The 16,787-nt window shown below is 34.5% G+C and overlaps 3 protein-coding genes across 7 annotated transcripts; 1 reads left to right on the top strand and 2 right to left on the bottom strand.

The window, feature by feature from the left end:
* Positions 1-3,232: 3,232 nt before the first annotated feature.
* LOC116341900 (glutamate receptor ionotropic, kainate 2) lies at positions 3,233-7,646 on the top strand. The gene is made up of 17 exons (XM_031769241.1): positions 3,233-3,475; positions 3,611-3,769; positions 3,896-4,080; positions 4,156-4,313; positions 4,389-4,530; positions 4,681-4,842; positions 4,940-5,113; positions 5,188-5,281; positions 5,386-5,510; positions 5,570-5,848; positions 5,920-6,007; positions 6,069-6,258; positions 6,375-6,472; positions 6,553-6,765; positions 6,838-6,957; positions 7,025-7,140; positions 7,234-7,646. Exons 1-17 carry the CDS (start codon positions 3,388-3,390, stop codon positions 7,411-7,413), a joined length of 2,571 nt encoding a protein of 856 aa, XP_031625101.1. The 5' UTR covers positions 3,233-3,387; the 3' UTR covers positions 7,414-7,646.
* On the bottom strand, positions 7,131-12,052 carry LOC116341901 (cystathionine beta-synthase-like). 4 transcript variants are annotated; one of them, XM_031769242.1, is made up of 7 exons: positions 11,747-12,052; positions 10,736-10,846; positions 9,636-9,742; positions 8,874-9,364; positions 8,703-8,801; positions 8,180-8,625; positions 7,131-8,106 (listed from the first exon to the last, which is right to left on the bottom strand). In XM_031769242.1, exons 2-7 carry the CDS (start codon positions 10,822-10,824, stop codon positions 7,707-7,709), a joined length of 1,632 nt encoding a protein of 543 aa, XP_031625102.1. In that variant the 5' UTR covers positions 10,825-10,846; positions 11,747-12,052; the 3' UTR covers positions 7,131-7,706. The 4 variants fall into 4 exon arrangements, with proteins under 4 accessions (XP_031625102.1, XP_031625105.1, XP_031625104.1 ...); XM_031769245.1 differs by lacking the exon at positions 11,747-12,052 and adding an exon at positions 11,034-11,152; XM_031769244.1 differs by lacking the exon at positions 11,747-12,052 and adding an exon at positions 10,949-11,033.
* Positions 12,053-12,775: 723 nt separating this feature from the next.
* On the bottom strand, positions 12,776-15,468 carry LOC116342020. 2 transcript variants are annotated; one of them, XM_031769486.1, is made up of 3 exons: positions 15,331-15,468; positions 14,560-14,629; positions 12,776-14,503 (listed from the first exon to the last, which is right to left on the bottom strand). In XM_031769486.1, exon 3 carries the CDS (start codon positions 14,465-14,467, stop codon positions 13,094-13,096), a length of 1,374 nt encoding a protein of 457 aa, XP_031625346.1. In that variant the 5' UTR covers positions 14,468-14,503; positions 14,560-14,629; positions 15,331-15,468; the 3' UTR covers positions 12,776-13,093. The 2 variants fall into 2 exon arrangements, with proteins under 2 accessions (XP_031625346.1, XP_031625345.1); XM_031769485.1 differs by having other exon boundaries at positions 12,776-14,481.
* Positions 15,469-16,787: the final 1,319 nt, after the last annotated feature.

Here is a 16,787-nt window from a genome sequence, read left to right as displayed (position 1 = left end):
AACTGTTGCAATTAAATAGGTATCATTGAGGGCAAAAGCAAAACGGAACAAAGCGCACGCCAAATTTTGGGGGAAATTATTAAAGTTCGTAAACAAATTGAAGAGCTGAAAGAAAGAGAAGCCCGCATTTTGAATGATGATATGATGAATAGAGAATGCACAAAACGATCATAATGTGGAATATTACGGACAATTTATTGAATTTTATATATGAATGAGCTGGAATGAAATAAAAATCTGGAACACAACGTTTTTTATACACAACCGCGTTCAAAATAATTGTTTTGGTCAACTTTTATTGGTTTTTATTCAAGACGGGTTTTCATTCTAACCCAATCATCTATGATTTCGTTTGATCGACCATTGGTTACAATGGAACAAGTAAAGTTAAACAATAAATCATGAATTCAACAAATATCCATCATCCATTCTCTGGGTCATAATGTATGGCTTTTCAATAATAATAAATGATAAAAAGAAATATATGTGTTTCTGAGTTATTTGTTGTTTTTGTTCGTAAACAGTAAAAATTATTCTGTGAAGCTGATATTTATTTGGCAAAATGATTCAAAATCAGTTGAAAATAAAATGTTTGCAGTTTTCATGTACAAAAAAAGTTGCACATACTTATTTGTTCAGTTGTAAATGACGAAAAAAGTACTTATCTTTTCGCCAAAGGTAAAATCGAAACGAAGTAGCAAATATTTTGAAACGAACAATTCGTACATTTGCTGAACAAGCAAAATGGAATTGCTTTTGGGAGTGAGAGACTGAAAACGACAACGTTGACAACAATGTGCAAGTAAATAAAAGAAAGTTGGCACAAAATCAAAATTACAACATCATTGGCATCATGGAACTGTCTGTAATCTCGGTATGTCCATGTTGACACTTGCTTCTTTTTTTTATCGCACCAACACGTTTCCGCATTGGAGAAATTGATACCGGCATTGAGTTACATCCAAAAAATAGCTAACAGAAGAGAAATAAATCGAAATTCAATGATGAATTGTAAGCATTTTGGAAATTGATTCTATTGGGTATTGAACTGAGAAGTAGAGACTGTAATCGATTACTATTCCATTTTGCACACGAACACATCAAACGATCTGTAAAGAGTCTCAAACAACATTTATAAGATGGAACAACGCTTATCACAAACAGACAACAAATTCAACAAAATCAAAGGAATGAAAGGGTACGAAAATCAGTTTAAGTCGAAATTGGAGTGAAGTGAACGCATTTTCGTTGAAGCATTTACAAATGCCACTGGCAAATAATTCAAATCGTTGGCCATTTGCATTTTCAATTTACTATTTGAACTCTTAAAAATTGTTTTCGGTAACTATCGTGCGAATGCAAATGGTTACAATAATTCTATGCAGAAAGACAATTCACGGAATGCGATTCAATTAAATCAAAATTTTTTCGGATGATGGAATTTCAATCGCTCTTTTCGTTATTTCATGCAATTTTTTTTTGGTTTCATTTTGTTGCTAAAAATTGCTTAAACTGCCCCAACGAATCGAAAACAATCTAGATTGACGAGAGATATTTTTCTCCATTTTTTGCGGAGCCTGAATTCATTTTGACAACCACACGAAACGAGGAAAAAAATGCGAAAGAACGAAAAGATGAAACAAAGAAACCGTCGAGTACAACGTGAGTACCCCATAAGATTGGTTAACTAACGAAAATTGAGCAGCTCTGCACATACAAACGCAAAATGAATCCGATTTACAATGGAAAAAAGGGCTAGCAAAGTGGCCTGGTTATTTAATATCGTTCATAACGTCGTCGTGGTTATTTGTGTGTACCGTTGCTGCTATTTTGCTCACCGAAAAAATCCATTTTGGCCGGATTCGAAGCGAAAAAAGCGACGAGCATCGAAAAAAGCACTGCTTTGAGAAGACAACCGAAATGCATGACGTTTTTTTCAAATTCATGACCATATATGGTGTTACAAAAAAAAAGATTGCCGTTGGACAATGGATGGCATATAAAATGTTAGAAACCAAAAATATGAAAATCATTGGACAATTTAAGTTTCGTTCCATTTTATCACAAATTCAAATGAGGTTTCGGGTGAAAGGAGGCAAGAATAAACAAGTAATACACAGTCAGGGCATTTAAAGATGGGGGTAAAGGGATGAATAGAATTGCACAGATAGAAAGTGTGTGTGAGAGAGAGAGTAAAGAAACGAGATGAGCTATTATCGCTTGATTGTTATGCAAAACAAATTTGTTCGTGTTTTGAATGCAGCAATACCAATTTGTGAGCCTTTTAATCTTTTACCTTACATTTTCGACCGCGTTAGCCGAACCCAGTCAGCCTTATTTGAAGTTGGCTCATGAATTATCTCTCCATTTGAATATTTATTTTTTTGGGCCTGAAAAAAGTGCTTGTTCGTCATAAACTTGTGCTGGTTTGTTTATTTGCATATCAAATGTATTTGTGCATGAGAGAGGTGAGAGCACGAGCAAAAGTATTTGATGTTCATGAGAGTGGCGTTTGTCTATTTGTCGGGTGGAATCAACAAAATTGCGGAAAATAGTTGATAACGGAAATGGGGTTGGTCAGTTGCAAAAAGGTCATCATTTCAAATTTCTTTGAATGGGTATTGAATACTTTCTCTGCCATTTGTCTGTTTGAAATGAATTCCCAAATACTGTTAACGAGAAGGTGTGAAAAATCCAAGCGAAGAGTAAATTGTGCTTCATACGGATTCACAGCCATCATTCATCGTCATCATCATCATCATCATCATCACCACCATCATCATCGTCATCATCAGCAAAATCATTGCAAATAAAGAATAAGTTCACTCCACCACACACTCACAGCGTACAATGATTGGGAAAAGCAATGGTATATGTGTCAATCTGCGCATACATGTTGCGCACTGTTTTTATTCTCCGCATCAAGTGGCATCTCGCTTTTCACCCGTAATATCTCGTTGTTTGATAACAACCGCTCTTTAAATCATTCCCCTTCAACACACGCACAAATACAAATAATATTTTCATTTCACGATAAACCTCTGGTGGTCCTTGTTCGTTCTACACTAATATATGGCACATAATTTGATTAGTGTGCTTTGGTATTCGCTTTTCAATATGTAGATGTATGTGTGTGTCTACAGCATCCAAGCTTCTCTCGTGTAAACACACGATTCTCCCTTTTTTTGCATCACAACTTTATTGCATAAAAAATGACAGTAGGATACAAACATCCAGTCGAGCAACCAGCACAAAAAGTACAATTTCCATTCAATTTTTGAATGGAATTTTGAAATCATTTTTATACCTTTTGTCGTCCATTTCGATGAATAGTGTTTTGCAATTATTTTCATACAGACACACAAATTGAATGAAAATTCATTGAAGATGGTGAATATATCACCATTTGTCCATCTAGTTTTGATAGCATTTTGTCTGGTGCCCGTCAATTCGCTTCCCGACATCATTCGCATTGGTGAGTGTTATCATTTTGTTGTTGTTGTCTATAGCAACGCGCATCACTGTTCTAGCCGTGTCGTGCATACCATTCAAACATGATAAAATAATGATAATCCAATATAAATCATATGTGTTTTGCATTTTAAATCAGGTGGACTATTCCATAATGGTGACATTGATCAAGAGCTCGCATTCCGTTATGCCGTTGAAAAAATCAATTTAGACAAAACGATTTTACCCCGATCAAAATTATCGGCACAAATTGAACGCGTCTCGTCGGATGAAGACAGTTTTCATGCATCCAAACGAGGTAATCAATCAACTTTTATATTTTTTTTTATTTTTAATGTTCAATTTCGATGCAAGCGAATTCAAATTCAATTAATGAATAATGTATGTAAATGTGGTTTTTATTTTTTGCATACTTGATGGATAGTATGTCACTTGTTGCGACAGGGCGTTAGCTCAATTTTTGGACCCTCATCGAATTCCATAAGCCGTCATGTTCAAAGCATTTGTGATACGATGGAAATTCCACACTTAGAAATGCGGTGGGACTATCGCATTCGACGTGAAAACTGTCTCGTTAACTTGTATCCGCATCCCAGCGTATTGTCAAGGGTAAATTGGAAAATTTCATAGCAATGCCTGAACAAATTCTACTTTAATGGAACATTTATTCTTATCAATTCTTAGGCATTATACGATATAGTTGAATTTTGGGGATGGAAGCATTTTACAATCATTTATGAGTCAAATGATAGCCTTTTGCGATTACAAGAGCTTCTTAAAGCACAACGACGCACCGAGTATCCGACCACTATTCGACAACTTCCAGATACCAACGACTATCGGTAGTAGTTAATTGCATTAGAAGCGAACAGTGAACCGTTTTTTATTTATAAAAGAATATTCTTTTTTATTTGCAGGCCTTTGCTGAAACAAATAAAAAATTCCGGCGTGGCGCATATTGTTCTTGCCTGTAGCACGGAGAAAATTTATAATGTGCTCAAACAATCCCAACAAATTGGCATGATGAGCGACTATCATTCTTACTTAATTACATCACTGGTATGCTTTCAACATTCGATCCATTGTTTTTCTTTTTTTTTTTGCTGTTTGAATCCAATTTCCGGTTTCAATACAATGCTTCCATTCATGTGAAACGCTTTATTCTCTTACATAACTTTCCGATTTCATTTTCTAACGATGACTCTTCAGGACTTGCAAACTATCGATCTGGATGAGTTTAAATATTCCGGCACCAATATAACCGCATTTCGTCTTGTCGACCCCGATAATTACAATGTTCGCAAAACGGTTGCTGAATGGTCTCAGTTAGAACTGCGATCCGATAAAAAGCCGAACGAACGTGCTTTTCAGGTACGATGCCAATTCTTTTTCCGTTCCATTATCTTTGTGCAACTAACTTTTTTTTCTGCACGTCTATTCGTGTCGGGTTGTGCTTTTTTGTTTACAGCGAAATGATACAGTTATAAAATCTGAAACTGCGTTAATTTACGATGCAGTTCATTTGTTCGCCAAAGCTCTGCATGACTTGGATACGAGTCAACAAATTGATATTCAACCGCTTTCATGCGACGGACAAGATACTTGGCCGCACGGATACAGTTTAATCAACTACATGAAAATCGTATGTATTTTATCATAATTTTTTTTATGTTTTTAGAGCCAAATCGTAAATAATGTTCGATGAAATTGTTTCAGGTTGAAATGAAAGGTTTAACAAATTTAATCAAGTTTGACAATCAAGGATTTCGAACGGATTTCCTTTTGGACATCATCGAATTGAGTGCGAATGGTATACAAAAGGGGCAACTAAAGAATTGCTCATTAATTATTATTGATTGTTTTACGATTATTTCAAATTAATTCGATTATTTTCTTTTGTGATTCTCCCCTTAGGTATACGAAAGGTCGGAGATTGGAATTCAACGCAAGGGGTTAATTTTACACGTTCATTCAAAGAGCAGCAACAGGATATGGTGGACAATTTGAAAAATAAAACGTTGGTTGTGACCGCACTCTTGGTGAGTTTTGAGACAGTTTTGTTTGAATGATCTTTATTGAATAACTTTCGATTTAACAGAGTGATCCGTATGTGATGAGAAAAGATTCGGCAGCCAAGCTAACGGGAAATAATCAATTTGAAGGATATGCAATTGACTTGATCCGTGAAATATCGATGATACTTGGATTTAATTTTACATTCCGTTTGGTACCCGACGGACGGTATGGCAGTATAAACAAACTAACTGGCGAATGGGATGGAATGGTACGAGAATTACTCGAACAAAGAGCAGATTTGGCCATCGGAGACTTGACTATCACATATGAACGGGAACAGGTCGTTGATTTTACAATGCCAGTAAGTATTTCTCTTCTCAAGAAACTCATCATTAATATAATATAGATAATATCGCATAATTTTACTTTCAGTTTATGAATCTCGGTATATCAGTACTGTATCGAAAGCCAGTAAAACAACCACCGAATCTTTTTTCATTTTTATCGCCGCTTTCTTTGGGTATACAATTTTTTATTCGTAATTATTTGAGAGCAATATTAAATGGTGTTTTAAATTTCAGACGTTTGGATATACATGGCAACAGCATACCTTGGTGTCTCTGTTTTGCTATTCATTCTTGCTCGATTCACACCATACGAATGGTCCAATAGCCAACATCCGGAAAAATCGGACACACAATTTACACTGATGAATTGTATGTGGTTCGCAATCGGTTCGCTTATGCAGCAGGGATGCGACTTTCTGCCAAAGTATGTGTATACAATTTAAAAAAAAAAAATCGATATCATTCCATTACTTAAGTGATTTTCAGCTTTTAAGTTTTCGTCATTAATTGTTGGCACTGTTTCAATAAAATAAATTTCAGAGCCGTTTCCACACGAATGGTTGCCGGGATGTGGTGGTTTTTTACGCTGATTATGATTTCATCGTATACTGCAAATTTGGCTGCTTTTCTTACTGTTGGTATGTGAAATGCAGTTTTTATGGAAAACATAAAATTGGCAATAATTTGCGCAAATTCAAATAACCACTTTGTTTAATAGAACGAATGGATTCGCCAATTGAAAGCGCCGAAGATCTGGCAAAACAGACGAAAATCAAATATGGTGTACTTAACGGCGGTTCGACGGCGTCATTTTTCCGAAATTCCAATTTCTCAACATATCAACGCATGTGGTCTTTTATGGAGTCATCAAAACCAAGCGTCTTCGCACAAAGCAATACAGAAGGAGTTGAACGAACTACCAAAGGCAAAGGTATTTTTACTTGGTGATACAGACAACATTTTTTATACGCATGTCGTTGATTTTTGGCATTTGAAATTCTAGGAAGTTATGCATTCTTAATGGAATCAACATCGATTGAGTATGTTATTGAACGCAATTGTGAATTAACTCAAATTGGTGGTATGCTCGATTCAAAGGGTTATGGCATCGCAATGAGACAAAGTAAGTTATAGTCGACTGTCGAGTTTTTTGTCTACTTTTCATGCATCAATTTAATTTCAATTTCAAGATTCGCCATATCGAACGATGATGAACAGTGCCGTGTTGAAGCTACAAGAAGAAGGAAGATTACATATTTTAAAGACTCGCTGGTGGAAAGAGAAACGTGGTGGTGGTTCATGTAGAGTAAGTGATTTATTCATTCTATGGTTATAAAAAAATGTTACAAAGTGTCTGTGAATTAAACCAATAATAATTGATTTTTTTTTTAAATTAAAGGACGATACATCCAAATCAAGTTCGACGGCAAATGAGTTGGGTCTGGCAAATGTGGGTGGTGTATTTGTGGTGTTGATGGGTGGTATGGGTGTTGCTTGCGTTATAGCTGTCTGTGAATTTGTATGGAAATCGCGGAAGGTCGCTACCGAAGAGCGTGTCATCCAAATGCAGTGTTACTAAACATCAGTTAACTCGACATTAATAAATACTATTTTATAAACAATCCAAATTTCGCCATGGAATTTTGTTCTTTTCTAAAGCAAACAGGTCTATACACAGATTGTTAAGCAGCATCGAAATAGACATCAGAATAAATGCAGCTTAGACATCATATTAATATTCGATTTAAAACATTTTACAAATGTGTAATGATTAATTTTAAACTAGATAATTATACGTAAATATAAACGTGACGACACGATATCGATCTTAAGTAAACAAAAAACATTTGTGTTTCCTTTCAATCAATACTATTAGCCGTTGGTGGTCTTTTCTGCATGACCATTTGAGTGTCCGTTTGAATGACAGTTGGCATATCCATTTGTATGAACTCCATTTGGAAGTGGTGAAACGGTGCCGTTTAACAACTTTTTCGACGCAACGCCTACCACTGTTTGGGCTGCACTTGCATCATTTGCAACGAAATCCAACAGATCCAGATGCGAGATAACACCGATTGGACGGTCAGCTTCGTCGATAACGGCAACAAATTCATCGGTTTCCAAAATTCGCGATACCAAACCCAAGACGGTGTCTGGTGTTACACGTCTGAACTGCTTGAACAGTGCTCGGTCAATTGTATCGCCAAGTTGAAAGTTCTGGCTCACAACTTTTTTCGTCAAGTGCTTAAGGTTCAAAAAACCTTCCAATTGGCTGCCATTTGAAGAATAAGAAAAAAAATTATTCAAAATTAAACTCGTCTCAAAAAAAAGAAATTTTTAATTACCCGTCACTGTTCACAACCGGTGCACGATCCAATCCATTCGATCTCAAAAACACCAAAGCCTCTTTGCATGTTGCGTTCAATTCAATCGATTTGACATGTGGAACTTTGAGTTCGGACGTTTTGTGATTCCACCACCAATGATTGTGTTCGTTGACAATTTCTTTAAATCCTCTTGCCTCCATCCAATTATCGGTCACAAATTTTGTCATATAGTTTCGAATGCCATCGGGCAAAATAACGACACACTTTTGTCCTTTTTTTAGTTCCTTGGCTGCCTGCATTGCGGCGTAAAGTGCCGAACCGCTACTACCACCCGACAAAATACCTTCTTCACGAATCAAACGACGAATCATACTCAAAGCAACTTGATCATTCGTTTTAACCCAATGGTCGATGTGTTCGCGGTGGCATACATTTGGGATAAAATCATATCCAATACCCTCGACCTATATGGAAGACAATTTATATTTTGAAGCAAATGTTATTGAAAAAAAGGAATTAGACTTAACTGTGAAATCATTACCTCATAAAAAGTCACATCACTTTTATTCAAGTTCTCAGGTAATGCAAGAATGGATCCTTCCGGATCAGCAGCAACAATAATGCAATCTTTGCATTGTTCCTTCAAAATGAGAAAAACATTGACACAATTAGTAGACATTATCATATTTTTTTATCGTGCTTTTGTGTTTACCTTCAATTTGTAGCTGATACCGGTTGCACTACCGCCAGTACCAGTTCCAACAACGCACATATCAACCACGCCATCGCATTGATTCAAAATTTCTTCAGCAGTTCCATCATAATGAGCCAATGGATTGCCGGGATTAGCATATTGATCCAAGATAATTGAGTTTGGTATTTCCTTATTCAATTTTTTTGCCACTTCAATCAAACCGTCCGGATCATCGTGGGCGGCTTCGGTTCGAGTACGAATGATTTGGGCGCCAAGTACTTTCAATGCTGCCACTTTTTCGTCCGACATTTTCTCCGGCATAACAATGATACACTTGTAACCCTTTACAGCAGCTGCCATGGCCAAACCAATTCCAGTATTTCCAGATGTTGGTTCAATGATGGTGCAGCCTGGTGTCAATAGACCCTGCTCTTCGGCATCTTCAACCATACGGAAACCGATACGATCTTTGATCGAACCGCCTGGATTGAAGAATTCCACTTTGACGTCTATGGAAAAATGAATGATGTCAATTCAATAAAATGTCAAATTAATGGATTTATTGTCATTTACAGTGTTTCATATATCGCTATCAGTATCCGTAAGATAACTGAGAGGGATATATTCATCCAGATATGAGTGTCAAAATTGCATTAGACACGCTTACTATCTCCAGGGTCTAATTTGGACAGTGTCATATCTAGCTGAATATATCCCTCTCAGTTATCTTACGGATACTGATAGCGATATATGAAACACTGGTCATTTATTTATACTTACAAACATCGCATTCCAATCCATATGACTTGGGAATTTTATTCAATTTTACGAGCGGTGTACTTCCGATAGCATGTAAAATGTTTGAGTAGACTCTCTTCTCGTTTCCGCTATAAGAGGAATCAAACAAAAAAAAAACGCATGAAAAAGTTCGAACAAAAAATGTATGAAAAAACGTGAATCACATATAATTTTCATTTATGCATAAAATCGCAGGCGATTAAACAAGACAAAAAAAAACTGCAAAAAAATTAAATAATCACGGCTTATCGTTTTTCACTACACGGGCGAGGTGTTGTATTATCGCCTACTTCCACGATAATTAGTCGTATTTTTTTGCATTTGAACGAAAAAATAACGAACGTGACTGTTCGGTTTTTTGCTATATAAATAAGATTCATCGCGAAACATGACATTTGCCCTATTTATTACGCTGTACAAAATGATATTGAATATGTTTATTTTATATTATTGAATTAAATTGGAAGTATGGGCATTCTGAGAGCAAAAATATGTTTTTTGGGCCATTGAATAAATTAATCAAACTACACTGTTGCTACGAAAAAAAAAAATTATGACGTCATTAAAAAAATTCCTCCGTAATCACATCCGTCATTCAAAATGTGATAAAGACGAATAAACTTGTCGAAAGATACTTTTTTTTAAACATTTTCGTCGAAAGTCATAAAAAATCCGTAAATATGTTTACCAGCATCATTTATCATGATCGTCTGGTAATCCCAATAGTGATACATTAGATTTGCTCCTTTTATTCACTCAAATCAGTCCCGTAGTTTGATTTAATTAAAATAAATGTTGAAATATTCGTTCAATTCGTTGAATTCACTCAATATGCAATGTAATGCTGGAAAACAATTTTAGAAAATGGCAAATAGCGAATAAAATACCAAAACCTGATGTTTTGAAAATTTTGTCGACATTTCTTATCATGCACGCCTCAAAAAAATTCCATGCCAAAAAAATACATTTCGATTTTTTCTATATACCGATGAAACCATAAAGAAAAAATCGAAATGTGATTTTTTTCTTTTCAAAAACATGTTATCGCATTATTTAAAAAATAATAATACGTTCAAACTTACTGAGTACGATGAGTGTGCGGTTTCCATGGTTGAAATGAGCATTTTTTGTCGGCACACAACTGCCCGTGTTTATTCATATTCTTCGACATTTTTTTTTTATTGCGTCAGTTTCTGAAATACAATTAAAAAAATTAGATAATTCTTACAACACTGAAATGACGTCTACTACATATAAACGTAAACAAAATTCCCAGTTATTTATTTTCAACAGACGTTGAAATCTCAATCGTCAAAGCAATACTTTTCTCTGCAACGTAAATCTAAATTTAAAATAACTAGTCTGTCGAATCGTATGCACCGTCTCTCAAAAGACTGTATATTCAGTCAAAATGCGGTTGTACGCATGTCATTGAAGGAAACGTCGTATGCTGAAAGCAAACACTTCCAATAAATACAACGTGGATACACTGGAAAGCATTTTTGTATATACATATACACATGCCTATTGTTTATGGTGTCTTTCCTGCGATGGAAAACGAGATAAACAAAAAATTACAAGAACATAAGCCAGTACAATGACCTCTTTTATGCGATTTTAACAGGAGGTTTTAAATGCAAAAAAATATGTCTGGACCACTTTTGTAGACGAATCGATTAATCCATATGAAATTCACATGCAAAAAATGAAAACGTTCAATAAAATATCTTTCCGTCGTTCCGGAATGGCTACAAAACTCAAATTCAACTAAGTGCGCAAATAAAAACATTGATTTATTTGCATCCTTAAGAATGAAAAAATATGTATAACCGGTTCAATGTATATAGTAGCACATAAATAAGTATTAAAATAGCACATGGAATAAGAAAAAGCAATTCAATCCAATTGTGAAAACAACGTGATGATTCAATAGTGTACGACGATAGTTTCATTTTATTTCCAAACTATTGCCACGTTCTTAAAATATAAACACCAAAGAATGTTACATTCCATTGAAAAAGTGTCATACACACACATATTAAACGAAATTAAACTAATCTGTGCCACATGTAACTACTTTCAATAACATTTACCTTGTATGAATGAAAAAATGACGAGTTATATGTAATTCACTTCAATTAAAAATTGCGACGAATAAAATTACACTGAAAAAATTAAAGAAGTCTGAAATATGGTTGTACGTCTGCTTCGGACAACGAATTGTTCTTAAGTGATCTCCCTTCTTCCTATCTATTGCTCTCGACTCGGTATATGCTTGAACGGTTCACGAATATACAACCTCTGCTATATTCCCGTGGTGAAGTATACAACACACATACACACACACCTAAACAAATCGTTAAGCAGCAACTGGTGCGACACACTTATCATTTTTGTTGTTACACGCGTCGAATAGTTTACAATATACGTCTTATATAGTTGTCTGTCATCTCATTCTTATTTACACCATTCTTCTTTAGTCGGTCGGCTTTAAGCCTCAACACACATTCGATGTTCTTATGAGAGCACGTTTTCTTTTAAGTATTTTTAGTTGTCGTTCGGCTGCACATTTCACTGTAAAATGCTTACGTTAGTTTATTTACATTTGCACGACTGATAAGACGTGAACAATAAGTCATCTAATATCGGCCAACATTTTTTTTATCAAAATCTATTGTTATTTAAATAGTAGGCATGACATAGGTCAATGTTATCGTTACACAACAACCAATCATTCACAATGTTTATCTATAAATGATTTTATTTTCAACGAAATTTTCGATTCAAAGTAAACATGTATAAGTTATGAGGAGAAACATGATACATTTTTATTGATATGAATTGGAGAATATTGTTGATGTTTTCTTGATATATTGAATGTAAACGAACCGATAACGTCTCTCTGGAATATATGGAAAAAATTGACTAATGCAAATAATGAAAGAAGAACTCATTTTTGGAATGTGCATAAAGCGATGTGAACACCTTTCAATAGATGGCGCACTTTGAAAGAACAAATGTATCTGTATACACGCACCAATTTTAAATCGAATTTTGGAAAAAGCGTACTTAAAACTGACTTCAATGAAAATATTCATGTTTGAAATGAAAGGGTCAATGGGTTCCAATATCAATTAAATTATTTTTAATATAAATATACTCTTTAGTTGATCAATACTTTGTTCACATTGTTGTTAAAATTCTCTATAAATAGTAATTAAAAATAATTTATGCCGTTTGAAAAGTGGCATTATTTTTGTGTCATTTTGTCCCACTGTCATTTTTGTCCCACTGAGCGTGAATTAAAACCGCTGTAGCTCAAGAGATTACATTTGATTAGAATGATATTGAATATCAAAATTTGTTTACTTTTTATTCTGAAATTCTGTGTTGACTCTTAAATGCTAAACACTTTCTTCATTAAAGACTCTGTTTCATTTTCAATCATCGTCATCGGAGTAGCTGGTCTCGTCGCTTTCATGCGAGTTTCTATCAACTGTAAATTTAAGTTGTTTTTCGTTTGCATACAAAATGCGCCTGGGTACATTGAAATCTATTTTGCTGTTACATGCGATATTTATATGGAGACTGTACATTTGATCGGCCTCTATTCTCTTTTGAACCGCTTTCAGCAAAGATTTGTAGTCATCTTCGGTTACTTTCAAAATAAAATCCCCATATAAACAAAACCAGGTTAAACTATTTCCCAGCTGCACCATTTTAATCAATCCGTTAACAGTAAATTTAGCCGAAGAGTTCTGAATGAATTTAAGTATCAATTTTGATAGTAGTGGTAACTCGGACGTCAAAACAAGCAAATTGGCATCCGTCATTTGTAAAATTTTACCTAACTCTGCAACACGTACTGTCTTCAGATTCATTAAACTATTAATGTCATCTGAACTGATTGATGCAAAATGTATTGAACAATTTTCGAGTGGGATTTTCTCTTTTGAAAATTCATTCATCAGCTTGCTCATCGATTTCTCACAGTTATGAGATGAAATATAGAGCGTCTTTAATTTTTTTAATTTACTCAATTGAAGGAGACCAATATTTCGCTTCTGAAATGAAAAAATACACAATTCCTCCAAGTCCGTTGCCTGCTCTGCGATAGCATTAATATATTCGTCATTGGTAACATCTCGCAAATCCAGATACTTCAGTTGTGGATTGAGACGTAATATATTGGCAAGTGTGTCGGGCAAAAGATTTTCACAATCCAACACGAGGCGCACCAATTTTGGGAAATGTCGAGCCAAAAATTCACAACTTTCGTAATCTAACGAGAAAAAGTCGAAACATTCAAGGTTTGGACAATTTTCAAATACTGCATTCCAATCGCCTTTTTTCTTCTCCCTTCTACACCGACTTATAGATAAATATTTCAATCGCGAAGCCAAGGGAGCGATTTTGTTACAAGAAATTTTGGAATCATATAAATGGAGGTGTTCCAATTTTTTCGAGCAATATTTTGCGATAACATCATATTTAATACCATATGAGGACTCCTCAAAATGGGTCACCAAGTGGTCAAATTTATAGGCGATACGCCGCTTTACGGCATTTTTGTGGAAACCAGTCAAAGCGGTTTTTCTATGGCAACGATGAAACACTTGCTCAGTTATTGGTCCAAACCGTTTGCACACATTCGCAGTGTGGCACAAACTTTCAATATTCAAATAAACGAAAATGGCATGTAAGCAATCATCATTCAATTTTAAAAATGAGCTTGTTTGTTCTGGCGGCTCTGCTGATGTATTGATTATGCTTGAGCACAACCGTTTGGCAGGTCGTTCATCTGAATCTGACATTTGTGATGATCGACCTAGAAATATTGAAACATTTTTCTGTCAAATCAATTCGTGTCATAATTCATTAAATGTGCATTAAAAAAGCAAAATACCTTAACTGTGTAGCCAAAATAATTTAACAACAATAGTCTCTATACTCTTGAGTGGTTCCCCCGACCAAATCTGTTAATAAAAAATAAAATAAAATTATTAGCTTTGTCATACTTGTGTTGCTCAACCATAGCTTCTGAGCAGGGGTCCGAGAGGTTGTATTACCCCCCCCCCCCCCCTGGAGAACAGATTTGGGAATTACCCCCTTAGAAATTTTATTTTTTGAGAAAAATATTCTTTCGATTTGCTAACCATAAGGATTTTCGCGAAAAATGTTAAGACCTTTTTTTTGCTCTTCACTTTCTAAAACTGGAGAAGATATTCAATTTTGCTAGGGTTTTTTGAGGCAAATGCTCTGAGATAGCCCCCCACCCCTAGGAATGAACTATTCAAAAATGCATTTTTGAATTTGTGCGAGACCAAATCGAAAAAGTTAACCCTTTACATTTTTGGAAAATTTTGAAAATAATGTCTGGAGTTGGTTTCGTTTATCAATATAAAAAAAAGTTAAAGATAAGCATTGAGTATGTGTTCAGATTAATCAATAAAATTGGTAAGAGCTTCCTCTAAATGAATATGTCAATATGAAAAAAAGAAATATTTCAGCATTTGATACGCAAAAAAACACTTTCAATATTATTTTGATCACTAATAATAATAATTTAATTAAAAATCAACACTTTCATTCAAAACCATGAACAAAACAGATTGTAAAGTTCGTGACTAAACAGTAAAAAGTATTATGTATACGATCAGTGCAAAATACCACGAACCTTGTTTTCAAATAACACTCATTTCTTCTTCAAAAGACGTAAGATAAATCCTCTTCTATTTACTGAAAACCTAGCTGAAAACCAAACTATAGATCTTAGCTCAGAAGTACAATTCAACTGCGGTGCTTCGTCAACCGATCATCGTAATATATAGCTGAAAAAAATGATAATGAAATGAGCCGACATAGCTTGATTAAGATTATGTTAATTTGATTACACACACAGAAATCTGTGAGTAAATATTTAATGTATTGTTCCATGTATGTATAAAATATAGGAACACTCCGAAATGTGTATTGGTTTACTCCATGCTTCTATCGTTGTAGAGTGATTCGATTTCAGACAAACAAATTCGTTCGAAAATTCTCAAAAAGGCTTGGGTTTTGCCCACTATCAGCCATTTTTTGCATTTTTGATTTAAAAAAAAAATCCCTTGACTTTCATAAAATGAAAAAAACGTGAACATGTTATATAATGATAAGCAGTTTATTACATTGTACAAATCTCTTTTTGGTGCTCGCTCTACTGCATATATCGCCTATTCCATTTCACACTCAATATCAAAACCTAGGGGGAATTATCTATATGTTTAATGTTTATACGGTTTATACGCAAGTATTTTTTTACTGAATATACTACAAATAGATGAAGACATCGCAAGTATGCCGCATATACGCTGCATATTTGCGTATAAACCACATATATACGGAGTTATTTGCAAATATTCTTCCGTATATGCGGTTTATATTCTTATACGCAGCATATTCGTAACTTATTTTATTCGATATTTTCCCCTAGATCAAAACCAAACCAAGATAACAAATGTAAATGTTTTTTGCTCACCGGTTAAAATTTCTGCGGAAAATGAAACATTTAATTTTTTATATCAATACGAATTTTTTATCAAGCAATGTCTTGAGTCTTTTTTATTTAATCGAAACTCTTTATAATTCTTCTCTAATCTTAATCATAGAATAATTATATCCAGATGTCTTATTTAGTTTGCAGAAATTCTCTTCTATCATTTAATTCATTTGTTGAATGGTTGTGCTTTTTGTTGTTGTTTAGTATTTTCATATGCGGTTGTGGAAGCGGTCACGTACTTAAACACTATACTTGCTGTCGCACCATCTCTCTCTTTCGCTCTCTCTCTCCTTCTCTAAAAATCATGTAAACAAAGTGAGATCTCTTTTATTGATATGAATTGGTAAATATTGTTGATGTTTTATTGATATATTTAATGTATACGAACCGATAACGTATGTCTGGAATAAGAAAAAAGAACTCATTTTTGGAATGTGCATGAGGCTTCAAGCGATGTGAACACCTTTCAATAGATGGCGCACTTTGAAAGAACAAATGTATACAGATAGACGCACCAATTTTGAATCGAATTTTGGAAGAATAGTACTTAAAGCTGACTTCAAGAAAAAAAAATATAAACGTTCCAAATGAAA

This window comes from Contarinia nasturtii, unplaced genomic scaffold (genome assembly GCF_009176525.2).
Source record: "Contarinia nasturtii isolate CC-2019 unplaced genomic scaffold, AAFC_CNas_1.1 Cnas_scaffold_810, whole genome shotgun sequence".
NCBI classification, from domain to species: domain Eukaryota; kingdom Metazoa; phylum Arthropoda; class Insecta; order Diptera; family Cecidomyiidae; genus Contarinia; species Contarinia nasturtii.
The sequence above is the reverse complement of the archived record's forward strand: the minus strand, read 5'-3'. Positions and strand labels throughout refer to the sequence as shown.

Coding starts and splice junctions, on each gene's coding strand:
- LOC116341900 (XM_031769241.1), top strand. CDS start 3,388: ATGGTGAATATATCACCATTTGTCCATCTAGTTTTGATAGCATTTTGT. Junction 3,476..3,610: donor TCCCGACATCATTCGCATTG/GTGAGTGTTATC, acceptor ATTTTAAATCAG/GTGGACTATTCCATAATGGT. Junction 4,531..4,680: donor CTTACTTAATTACATCACTG/GTATGCTTTCAA, acceptor ATGACTCTTCAG/GACTTGCAAACTATCGATCT.
- LOC116341901 (XM_031769242.1), bottom strand. CDS start 10,824: ATGTCGAAGAATATGAATAAACACGGGCAGTTGTGTGCCGACAAAAAA. Junction 9,743..10,735: donor CCGCACACTCATCGTACTCA/GTAAGTTTGAAC, acceptor TTCCTCTTATAG/CGGAAACGAGAAGAGAGTCT. Junction 9,365..9,635: donor TGGATTGGAATGCGATGTTT/GTAAGTATAAAT, acceptor ATTTTTCCATAG/ACGTCAAAGTGGAATTCTTC.
- LOC116342020 (XM_031769486.1), bottom strand. CDS start 14,467: ATGTCAGATTCAGATGAACGACCTGCCAAACGGTTGTGCTCAAGCATA.